The sequence below is a fragment of the Pleurodeles waltl genome, chromosome 6 (assembly GCF_031143425.1).
Source record: "Pleurodeles waltl isolate 20211129_DDA chromosome 6, aPleWal1.hap1.20221129, whole genome shotgun sequence".
Lineage (NCBI taxonomy): Eukaryota > Metazoa > Chordata > Amphibia > Caudata > Salamandridae > Pleurodeles > Pleurodeles waltl.
This window is the reverse complement of record NC_090445.1, coordinates 172,582,221-172,594,555: the sequence shown is the minus strand read 5'-3', so window position 1 is coordinate 172,594,555 and position 12,335 is coordinate 172,582,221. Positions and strand designations below refer to the sequence as shown.

The 12,335-nt window shown below is 47.8% G+C and overlaps 1 protein-coding gene across 1 annotated transcript in view; it reads left to right on the top strand.

Moving 5' to 3' along the window:
- The first annotated feature begins 4,190 nt into the window (after positions 1-4,190).
- The window catches only part of VAT1 (vesicle amine transport 1), a 219,159-nt gene continuing 211,014 nt past the window's right edge, over positions 4,191-12,335 (top strand). Inside the window, exon 1 of the mRNA XM_069237759.1 lies at positions 4,191-4,921. Within this exon, the coding sequence (XP_069093860.1) occupies positions 4,547-4,921 (375 nt within the window). The 5' untranslated portion in view covers positions 4,191-4,546. The remainder of the gene's footprint in view (positions 4,922-12,335) is intronic.

The window sequence follows — 12,335 nt, the reverse complement described above, 5'->3', positions numbered from 1 at the left end:
TGCAGAAGTCGTCTTTGCTTAGTTGTTGCAGTTTGTGGAGTTCCTGGAGGGTCCAGATGCAGTTTCTTAGGTGAAAAAGTGAAGTAAAGGATGCAGTCTTGCAATCTGAATCTGAAGAACCTCTCAAAGGAGAGACCCTAAATAGCCCTGAAAGGGGGATTGGTCAGCTAAACAGGTAAGCACCTATCAGGGGACGGCTCTGACACCACCTGCTGGCACTGGCCACTCAGATGCTCCCAGAGTTTGCTGCCAACTTGGAATCCAAGATGACCTGGGGTGGTGGTCCAGTTTCGTGCCAGAGCAGGAACTGGGGGTACCTGAACCGGTGTAGACTGGATTATGTAAGGAGGACACCAAATGTGCCCTTCAAAGCATTTCCAGTGGCCTGGGGAAGGAAGCTACCTCTCCCAAGCCTGTAACTCCTATTTCCAAAGGGAGAGGGTGTAACACCCCTCTATCAAAGGAAATCCTTTATTCTGCCTTCCTGGGCTTGAGCTTCTCAACCAACAGGAGGGCAGAAACCTGTCTGAGAGGTGGCAGCAGCTGGGGCTGCCTGGAAAACCTCAGAAGGCTGGAATGGCAATACTGGGGGTCCTCTAAGGAGCCCCCAGAGTGCATGGAATCATACAACCAATGCTTGCAAAAGCCTTGGGGTATGATTCCAACATGTTTGATACCAAACATACCTATGTTCGGAGTTACCATTATGTAGCTGGGAATAGGTAGTGACCTATTTCCAGTACACGTGTAAAATGGCATCCCCACACTCCTGAAGTCTGGGAAAATGGTCCTGGAGGTCGTGGGGGCACCTCTGCTAGTGCAGGGGTGCCCTCACACACAGGTACTCTGCACCCTGCCCTCAGGGCTGGAGGGCCTGCTATAGGGGTGACTTATAAGTGACCTGGTGCGGTGTAACTGGCAGTGAAAGGGTGCATGCACCTTTTCACGCAGGCTGCAATGGCAGTTCTGTAGAAGCCATTGCATGGGCTCCCTATGGGTGGCAAAAAAAATGCTTCAGCCCCTAGGGATCTCCTGGAACCCCAATGCCCTGGGTACCTAAGTACCATATACTAGGGACTTATAAGGGGGCACCAGTATGCCAATCTTGGGTGAAATACTGGGTTACCAGTATGCAACAACCATAATTTAAGGGAGAGAGCATAACTACTGGGGTTCTGATTAGCAGGATCCCAGTAGACACACTCAAACACACTGGCAAACAGGCCAAATGTGGGGGTAACCAAGCTAGAAAGAGGCTACTTTCCTACAAGGTTAGCATCCACAATAGTGATTTACACGCGGTTATACACCCACTTTTACATGAATGACTCAAATTGTGAATCAAGAAGTCATTAGCTCATAGTACCTATGCTTATGCCAACGTATATACAATATCACAAATTCAAGTCAAGGTACTTTGGCCGACGATATTTCGATCCCCTAGACAGGTATCAGGATCACCCTAAGCCTTCGTTAAGCTTGAGTTAAAAGGGTTACATAGTGCTTGTAACCAAAATGGCGAAGATAAATCTGACTCACGTCTCATATGAGTGACAAGGCAATCAATGGAGATCTGAATCTCTAATCAAGCGCCAATGCCATAAAGTAGTAGTAGAGTGGAGTAGTGTCACAGTGTAATAGAGTGGAGTGGCAGAGTGTCGTAGAGTGGAAAGGCATAAATAAGAGTGAACTGGAGTAGAGTGAAGTAAAGTAACATGAACTAGCATAGAGAAAGTGGGGTAGAGTGTTGTTGAGCATAGTACATTGTTGAATAGTGGAGTGGCATAGAGGGCTGTGCAGTGGTGTTGAGTAGAGTATCGTAGATTGAAGTGGCATAGAGTGGTGTGGAGTGGCATAGAGTGGAGTAAAGTGGAATGGAGTGGCGTACAGAGAGTTGTGTAGGTAGTTACAGAGTGGAGAAAGTGTTAGAGTTTAATGGAATAGAGTGTCAGAGTCTAGTATCATGGAGTGTAATGTCAGAGTGAAGTGTCATAGAGTGGAGTTGGGTGGTCTAGAGTGAAATGGCATAGAGTACAGTGGTGCAAAGTAGATTGGCGTAGAGTGTGGTGGTATAGAGTGCGTTGGTTTTGAGTAAAGTGGTGTAGAGTGCATTGACGAAGACAGCACTGGTTTAGCGTATAGTGCAGTAGCGTAGAGTGGTGAAGAGTAGAGGGGAGCAGAGTGGAGTGGCACTGCATAGATTGCAGTTGTTCAGAGTGCTGTGTCATAGAGTGATGCGGTGCATGGTAGAGTGGAGTGGTGCAAGGTAGAGTAGACTGGTGTAGAGTGCAATGGTGGGATGCAGTGATGCAGAGTAGAGTGGCATAGTGTAGTGGCATATAGTACATTTGTGTAGAGTGCAGTAGAGTGGCATATAGTTGAGCGGTGCAGAGTAGAGTGCCGTGGTGCAGAGTAGAGAGGAGTATAGTTCAGTGGCAGAGTGCAGTGTTGCAGAGTAGAGTGTCATAAAGGGCAGTGGTGTGGAGTAGAGTGTCATAGAATGCATTGGTGTAGAGTAGAGTGGCATAGAGTGCATTGGTGTAGAGTGCAGTCATGTAGAGTGATACAGAGTAGAGAAGAGTGGCTTAGAGTACAGTGGTGCTGAGTAGAATAGAGTGGCATAGAGTGCAGTGGCATGGAGTAGACTGCTGCAGAGTACAGTATAGTGGTGAAGAGTAGATTGTTGCAGAGTGGAGCATAGTGATGTAGAGTGCAGTAGCATAGAGCGGTGCAGAGCAGATTGAAGTGGCGCAGGGTACATTGGAGTGGTGCAGGGTAGATTAGACTGGCATAGCATAGAGTGGAGTTGCGTAGATTGCAGTCGCATAGAGGAGATGATTTCAAAGTAGAGTGAAGGGCCTACAATGGAGTGGTGTAGAGTAGATTAGAGTGCAGTGGTGCAGAAAAGAGTGCAGTGGGACAGAGTACAGTGGCATTGAATGCAGTGGTGCAGAGTAGAGTGGCGTGGAGTTCAGTGGCAGAGTGCAATGTTGCAGATTAGAGGGTCGCAGAGTACAGTGGTGTATTGTAGAGTGGCATAGAGTGCAGTCGCCTAGAGTGCTGTGGTGCAGAGTACAGTGGCATTGAAAGCAGTGGAATAGAGTGCTGCGGTGCAGAGTAGATTGGCATAGAGTGCAGTGGCATAGAGTGCATTGGATTTGAGTAAAGTGGTGAAGAGTGTAGGGGTGTATTGTGCAATGGTTAGAGTAGAATAGCATAGATTGCAGTGGCGTAGTGTAGAGTGCTGCAGAGTAGAGTGGTGTAGAGTAGAGTGGTACAGCATAGATTGCAGTGGCGTAGAGTAGCACAGAGTGGAGAAAAGTGTTGTAGGGTGCAGTGGCATAGGGTATATTGTTTCAGAGTACAGTGAAGAAAAGATAGAGAAAAGATAATATACTTCAATATGCTGAAGTATGTAACGATAACAACATAAATAATAACGCTAGACATAACGGCCCAAAATGAAATATGGCTTCTCCCTGTTAGCCACTCTATAATCAAGCCCTTCATTACCTAGATAACAAAACATTAAACATAAATGTTAGAAAAATATACCCTTCTAATAGCTAAATTGTTGTGTGAAAAGGTACAATCTGGGCCAAATCTCGACTTCACTGTTTCACCAACTGGTGTGATTTTAGGCAAATACAAACATTGTGTTTCACAGAGTCTCCTTTCTAGCCTGCAGGTGTCAGGCTGAGTGGGACTCTGTTATCTCTTTAGATCCTGCTCAATGTCTTGCAGCTCCTCTTGAAGGCCTCCTGCAGTGCTCCTCTTCAAGGCAGCAGGTGATGCAGACAGTAATCATCCAAAACTCTTTTCTCCTCCTCCTGCCCTTTGTTCTTATGAGCACCCTTAATGCCCACAGGTGTGAACAGGACAAACAAAAGAGCAGAGGGCGCAGGGGGCCTCCTGACTCACCTTCATTCTGTTACCATCAGATTGGAGGATGGTCGTACAGGGCTGTTGTAAGTAGCGCTTTTGTGCGCTAATGGCCCTCTGAATAATAGATGTGAGAGGGAAAATTATTGTGTCCCCTTGTCCCCCCCACCTTCGTCCCCCGTGTCCCCCACCCTCCAAAATCTGGGGGGGATACATCCCCCGCGTCCCCCACACTTCCTACGCCCATGCTCCAATCACTTGTTGTTTTATCCATTCACTTCTTCCAAATTACTTTTTGCTGCTTATTCAGTGTTTCGTGGCCCCTTTAAGGTTCACGAGGCCGTTTAAAGACCGTGGTCTCACGGGTCTCCGCCCTCGGCTGCGCGTGCCCCAGTGGAGCCTGTGAGCGCGAGCCACCGCCCCTCCCCTCCGCGAACAGCTGGTAGCGTCGAGAGGAGAAGCATCGGCTCCAGCGCGAGGACAGTTACCAGCGCGCGAGGACCAACGCGGGCTTGAGGCCAGCATCACTCCCGGCGCGAGAACAAGTAACCGGCGCACGAGGACAGCAGCTGCCCAGGCACGAGGGCATCATCCGCGCCTGCGGGAGGACAATCATCAGCTCCGTTCTAGGACCTCCAGAGCATCGTCCGGCCGCTCCCCAGCCATGTCCGGAGAGGAGGCGGCCGCCCTGGCGCAGCCCGAGGAGCAGCAGCCGGAGCAAGCTGCGCAGCCCCCGCCCGATGAACCGGCAGCTGCTACTGCACCCGCGCAGGAGCAGACCCCCGAGCCTACGTACCGCTGCCTGGTGCTCTCCGGTCACGGCGGCTACGATAAGGTGAAACTGCAGACGCGCAAGGGCGTGCCCGGGCCCCCGCGCGCCGGGGAGGTGCTGGTCCGGGTCCGAGCCTGCGGCCTCAACTTCGCTGATCTGATGGGCCGCCAAGGACTGTATGACCGGCTGCCAAGCCCCCCCACCACCCTGGGCATGGAGTGTAGCGGCATCGTGGAGCAGCTGGGGGAGGGGGTGACCGACAGGCAGGTGAGCACCCCGTACTCCTAGCACATGGCTTTCCCAGGAGTATATTTTTAACGCATGCTTGTTTGTGGGGACATTCTTGGCAGTATCCTTTCAAGAGGTTTGTTGAATGAAAGTCTGCAGTGGATAGACCTTAGACTCCCAGGGGACGTGTGAACTGTAATAGGTTCGTCTCTTGCCAGGGAGTGGTCATTAATAACCCGTGAAATACCATTGTCGTGTGGTGGGGGGGGGGGGGGGTTGAAGTGTGTTTAGGAAACGATAGCTCATGCTTGTGTGTGTGTGTGCGCGCTACATCAGGAATACAGTGCTCCCACCTCTCAAGCTCCATGATCGAGCACGTGTAAGAATCCAATTGAAATCGCACATCTTGCAGTGTGCCTAAAAGATCGTGGGTGGTTCTAAGGCACTTGTGTGGTGTTCAGGAAAAGGGAATATCTGTATCTCCTAACACTTGGGTGATACGGCGCACTGAATTTACACACGGCTGGAATACGAGACCGATGACTCCACGCTGGCATATGACGGTCTTAGTGGCAATACACGTATCGGACGGCTGACGGTGCGAGAATTTACAAGATTATTGAGGTGCGAGTATCTGCCTGAGCATTTCAAAGAGGATCTCACTTGTTTCACCAGAGGATGGAAATCTGGTAATCCCTCCGCCTCATCCTCAACAAGCAAACACGCTTTACCATCCCGCTATCCACAGATCACACGTAGGGGTGTTTTCTCTTTAGTTTATATGACCTGCTCTCGCGATCGCTTCCAAAATCTGACCCATCGCCAAGACGGATCTGCGAGTTTCTCGCTCGCTGCTGACATCAGTCGTGAAAGTCTTGTTACGGCTTCTAATTCTGGGGAGATCAACTCGCCCTGTTATCCTTCCGAGGTCGGCATATGAGGCGTGCCCTTATTTGGGTATTGGTAACGCCAGAGGTTACAACAGCCTGAAGCCCAGCATCACCTATAGTACCCAGCGCCATCCTGACCGCACCCACTCATGCCCAATTACCCTAGCAACAGACCATGCGGCAGAGGCTCCTCAGAGGGAGGATACTGACTGCAGCACCTTGATGCCGCGCAGGTTGCTCACTTTCCGCTTGGAAAAAAAGCGCTTAACGCTTAAAACATTAATCGGTGTGCCGTGTCAGTGCAACCTGTCGGAGCGCCTCGCGAAAATCAGCTGTGTGCAAGAACAATAGCGGACTCGTGTGTGATGAGCCTTACTGGTGCCGTGCGTGGACACGGATGCAGCGCCTCGTTTACTTGCCTGTCCACGTGTGTGAGAAGGCTGTGCACCTCCTGCTTTGCAGTCTGTGGTGCAGAATGGACGAACCTGCTTGGTGCTTGCGGCCAGTTCTCCTCCTGTTGCATTAGTGAGAGTAACCTGCAACTGTTCGGTACATTAAAGCTGTACGTCCATTATCTTGATTTAAAATCATGCTATGCCCTTGGTGCAAAGCTTCTCCTCGCAGGGCCGGTACACGCCTCGGCGGGGGTTCTTGTCCCTCCTGTGGGAACATTTACGTCTAATAAATCTAATGTGACTTGACCTAGTTGACGTTAAAAACCTTGTCGTGTGACGTCATTAATTTCTTCTGTCATTTAAATACGTTGCAGGGTTAGGTTTTCCATCTCTGAGTAAAGAAGTATTTTCTGTTAAATTGTTGATAGAAAGGCGAAAAACACGAACTATATGGTGGTAATTGCCCTTGCACAACCCTAATTGAATGATGATCGTTTTCGGCAATTTGACAATTACATGGCCATTGCAAATCACTGCATCTATTGTGCACTCGTCTTGCGGCGGCTTTCTTTCTGATGTCTAACCCATGATTTAGAGGGAGGGTGCAACAAGTATGAGTGTAATGCTTGACTTAATCCCAGCCACTAGTAATTAGTTTTGGACGGCTTCCAGTCCATTAATTATTGCTCAGTGTGCCGCTACTTGCCTCGCCCCACCACATGCAAATGGGTCTTGTTCCCATGACACTAGGAACAGTCCACTCGAACTGAGGCCACATCATCTCACCTGAGGGGGAGGGGGTTGGAGAGGACTGGTGGTGGTTAAACACTCAGCCTCGGGCTGGCTTCGGCTCCGTGGGCCTCGTCAGTGGTGTGGGACATCCATTGCTCACTATTAACCCAAATGTAAGGTGACCTGGCGTCTCGGATTTAACCGGACAGTCCCGGTTTTCTACCAGCTGCCCCTGCAGATTTCGGGAAATTTAGTTAATGTCCCGGTTTTTAGAGGGGCGCCTGAAAACTCTGCAAGGTGATTATTTTTGTTTTCCAAAGAAGAGATATCGGGTGTTATCAGAAAGCAACTTAATTAGGGCATTCAACTGGCTTTAAAATTGCATTTTATTTATGATCTTAGGGTCGGATGTAGCAAAGGGTTTTTTCCCCATTCTGTGTCAATGGGAAAATGTGTTCCTACATATGACCCTTAGTGCCTTTTCTGTAAATGTCGTGCGCTCGGCTGAAGTAAAAGTGAAGTCCTTTCATTTTTTCTTTTTGTGAAGTGTTCCGGTTTTTGGCTGTACAATTCTGCTCACCGTGCCCGTCTGCTGCCACAATCCAGCCAGCCAGGGGCTAGTGGGACAATTGTTGGAGCCTGGCTATTAGCTGTACACAGCGTTTGGTCATCCTGCCCTGTGTGGCTCATCGATTTAATAATTTGCGTTACTCTTAGGAGTAGGCATAGACCTGTTGTCCATATAGGGCACTACTTGTCCCTCACGTTACAATGCCTCTTACTTAGTTTCAGTCTCCCTTGTGAAGAGCCTCCCCCCCCCCCCACTTCAGTGGCAGGTATTGCATATTCCAGGGTCGTATCGAGATTAAAAATAGGCCCGGGCGCTCATTCGAGGGCACCCCAAAAAATGAGGCATACATTCGAGGAATGTGACCCTTCACAACACATTGCTTGCTTTGTATCAGGGGTCTCATTTTGCAGAATGAATGCACATGAAGAATGTTAAAGCCTGTAGGGTCAGTAGCATTGGTCAAGATTGAAAACACTTCCGCTGTAAAATCCGAATACTTACTTTCGGACTCCTTTGCACACGTTATTGAGAATCCCCCTCCCAACCAGCTGTCCTTGACCTTGATTATCACATAAATCCGAACTCTACTGTGCAGGTAGGTATGTTGGGGGCGGGGTCGACTGTGTGACTCGGAGGATGTGGCGTTATGGCTCAGAGGCACAGTATTTGGAACGGGGGAACCATGTTCGAGTCCCGGCGTCGTATCAACATCCTGTTGATTATGGACAAATCACATAATCTCTTAGTGACCAAATTGAATGACAATTTTTTAAATGTGACTGGTGTCCATTCAAAGCGCTCCAACACCTTAAATTCGATTTAGCGCTATTAAAAAAAAAAAAAAAAACATACTGTGGCAGTCGAGGAGCCGTCCAAAAAAAACGGCCCACAACCAGTGCTTATTTTGGAAATAAAGCGTGCCGGTGCTCAGAGCTTTCCTCTGAAACACTCGGTTGTCGCAATTAACTGTGCGTGCACGGAATACTGAGGCAACGTAATTATAAAGCAATCTTGGGCCTCTTTAATCCATTTTCGGCCGCTCCCTGCCCCTTCAGCTCACTCTTGCTGATTTTCACCCTTGGTGATGTTTTTATACTTTTCTTTTTTTTTTTTTTTTCCGTCTGTCCATATGTCTTTTTCTCGCAGTAAATGCCTTTGCAGAAAAATAAGGGCGGGCCTCAAAAATAAGTGCCGGTGCTCCGCACCGGAAGCCACCAACACAAAAAAAAGCACTGCCCGCTTTGCCAATCGGCCCTGGCATATTCCTCCTGGGTGGCTTTGCAGGGCCTTTGCGAGCACTGCTACAAAAAAAAAAAAAAAAACACCTCTGAACTGGGCGTCAACCAAATGTGACCCCATAGTCCTGGGGCTGGAGGGAATGTGGAATAGTGGGTGTAAGTTTTAAGGGGGCGTCTTTTAATTGGAGGGGGGTGGTTTAAATCACTCTTTTTAACAGAGTCGCGCCCTTTACCCGTATGTAAAATTAACGGTGCTGTACTCCACACAGATGAAGGTACATGCTTGGCCTCTCGTGCAGACATCGCATTCATAGAGGGGCGGCGGGGTTACGTCAAGTGGCCACATTGGCGTCCACCCCGAACTGACTGAGGAAATGCCATTGTGTTAGTTTTTGACAATAGTTTGGAGTAACGTTATTGGTCCGCTGCGCTGGCATCGGAACCCGGAAACTCGACAATTCCTTTCCAGGCAGCCCGCGATTCATCTACACTATAATATATTTACGGCTTCGCTCCGGCCGTTAAAATTCCGGGTTGCGTTTGTAACGTCAGACTGCATTCTTGGGTGTGGTTTCCCCGCAGCGCAGGAATGCTATGATCCGGTGCCCGTGTGCTGAGGCTTTCTTCCCTGGTGCCGTGCGAGCAGTGCGCATCTTCCCATCCCCGCCCATGGACCACAGGCAGAACAATGGGCAGGGAGTGCGCGTGCCTGGCTTAGCAGAGCATCATTGCGCCGGATGCAGGGCGCGCCCACCCCGACCGTGGCAAGCCACGAGTAGGATTCTTCCAACCAAAGCAAACCATTGGCTCTTTGCCTCTCCATCCCCCACACCTTCGGATTCTCTATAGCAAGCAGCTATCGTAAATATCCGACTTCACTCGGTTTGCTCTCAGTATACGGTTTGGAAAAGGCAGCCGAAGGAAGTCCACTTCGGGATGTACGTGTAAATTAGTCTGCGGAGGCAGTGCTTCCATTAGTATTCTGTAGGGTGATTGGCAACGGCAATGAGAGCGTGAAAATGAGGTCGTTCCCGCATAAGGCACTGGCTAACATTGTATATTTGTAGCTATTTAATAAAAATACATCAGCTGCATTATTGCAATGAAAGGCAGACCTGCAGGCTGTGGAGTACTGTGTACATTTTCTAAAAACTTTTTTGTTTATTATCATGGTTTGCAAAGTAGCTTAACTGAAGGGAACAAAAGTGATGGACTGCGTGAATTAATAACACTGTTTTTCTTTCTTGGCCTTAATCCAGGCATTATTATTATTATTATTATTTTTTTTTTTTTGCTCACCCTCTCTTTCCCCCCCCCAACCCCCTCCCAATTTCACATTAGACAGGAACCAGACATATGTAAATCAGTCTTGGTCCTGCTCCAAGCATAATGTATGGATACCTAATCGCTGCCGATGTCTGGTTTTATACCCGTGATATGCCAAGCATGTTACATAAGTATGTCTAGAATGTCAGTATACAGTTGTTTTTGCATTGTGGGTTATTGTTTTGGTTTGAACGCTGTTTTGGCATTAAAGAAATTCTCTAGAATTTAGTGTTCTCTACAGCAAGGCACCATGTTCAGTGAAACAAGTGTGCTGGCACGTGTAACACACCCACAGTCAGCGGTGGGTGGCGTCTAGGTGTGGCCCTCGAGCAGGTGGATCGAGAGCTGGGTGTGTATGAAGTTTATGGATTGAAAATCTAGCTCCTAACACTGGAGCACTGTGCAAAAAGGGCTTGGGGCAGGACATTACAAAATAGGTGTCATAACGAGAGTGGACAAACGGGAAGAGAGGTTTGTGATTGTTAGTGGGAAGCGGTGGTCTTTTGGCAGACTGCTGTGGCGAGATGCTGTGTGAAGGGTCCTTATTGTTTTTTTTTTTTTAAAGACAGTGAAGGAGGGTGCTTGACTGATGTGGACTAGGATCTTCCAGTTTTTTTGGGCACTGCCAGTGAAGGCTTCCTAATCTCATGAGGTTGCTGCTCATGAACCTGAGGTTCTGACCCTGAAGGGGTGGAGTGCTTTGTAAATGATGCAGCACATTTTGAAGGTACCTGGTTGACACTGGAAGCCAGTGAAGTTCACTCAGTGGATGTGATTTCTTCTTATGAGCAAATCAGGTCTTCAAGTTGGGGAGGCATCAATATAGAAGCTGGGAGACTTGCCACTGTTGGTCTGTTGAAATGCAAATCAATATTTATTTGCCAATACTGTATTTGTTATTTAGTCTTTGTTGCAGTGGGGATGATGTTGGGTTTAGGTTCAGATAAGACTTTAGACTTCCTGGCTTCGTTGGTAGCAACGTAGTTTGCTAGATGGTCAACTCATATTAGGATGACACTTTCAGGTAGATATCTGCAAAGTCATTCAGCTTGGTATCCTTGTAGGGTATAAGGACTAAGAGGTTCTATGAAGATGTTGAAGGCCACTGGAGAGAGGATGGACCCTAGTGGTATGCTGTAGATGCGTTCTAATCTCGGGTGCACACCTATAGGAACTGACTTCTTCACAAGGTGTGACTTTGTTGATTGAATTGATGGGTCTGGCAATAGAGAAGAACAGTTGGGGTGGAGCAAATGTTTTTCAGAAGTCCGAGATCTTGTTGTTTAGGTGGCTTCTAGCTCTGTTCCTGTTGTTGGGTGCTTTACTTACTGCCAAGGAGTTCTTGGCTATATCGAGCATCATAGGGTTTTGTTGTCTGTGACATAAGTTGAAGTGGTCCAACAGTCTGCTGCCATCAGGATGTGTGGTCGAATTATAATATTGGCGTTGGGAATGGAGGTGATGGCTTAGCATCAAGGCTTTCATGCATTGGTAGGGATTGTGTTTTTTTTTTTTTAATTTATTTTTTTAAAGCTCTTGTGAGGCCATTGATTACTTTCAGTTGCCTGTGTGTGGGTAACATCTAGAGAAAGTAAAAGATGGTTGTCCTGTGGGAGAAAATGATTTGCAGAGTGTTTTCACAAACAATTGTATGTTAAGCGAAATATGGTGGGGTTGTCACCACACATGAACATTGTATGCCGTATACCATTACGTACAGAATTGTGAGATGCTCAATATAGTTTTTCAAGTAATACTGGTTACATTGCTCACCCAGCGCATTCTGCCAAGGCAGACTTCCCTTTTCACAGTTCTCGCAAGATGTTTTCTGCTCAAACCCGCCTCTTGGGGTGATAATAACTTGAAAAAACATTTGAAGGAGAAAAAAAAATAGACTACATGTTTAGTTGAGATTATGCTTCCATTTTAATTTAACCTGGCATTTCCTGGGAGCTTGATGTCCCCAAAGAGAATTTAGCAGGTGGACATCGTCATTTGAAGGTCAGCTATGTGGGTGAGGAAGTTGGGCTTGAGTCTTTGGGCTCAGAAAAAAAATATGGAGTCTGAAGTTCAAATTTGATGGTGGTGGTAAGTGGCAAGAGAAGAGTTTAAAAAGCTTGAAAGATGGTTGAAAGATCGCTGTATCATTTTAACGCCTCCTGCTCTCGTTTGTATGAAGACATGTTGGATGTTGTGGTCATATATGACCACAATGTCCAGTGTGTTTTTTTTTTTTTTTTTTTTTTTTTTTCTTGGGATGAGAAGGAGACATGCATTCTGTAAAGACTCGTCTAGGCTAGC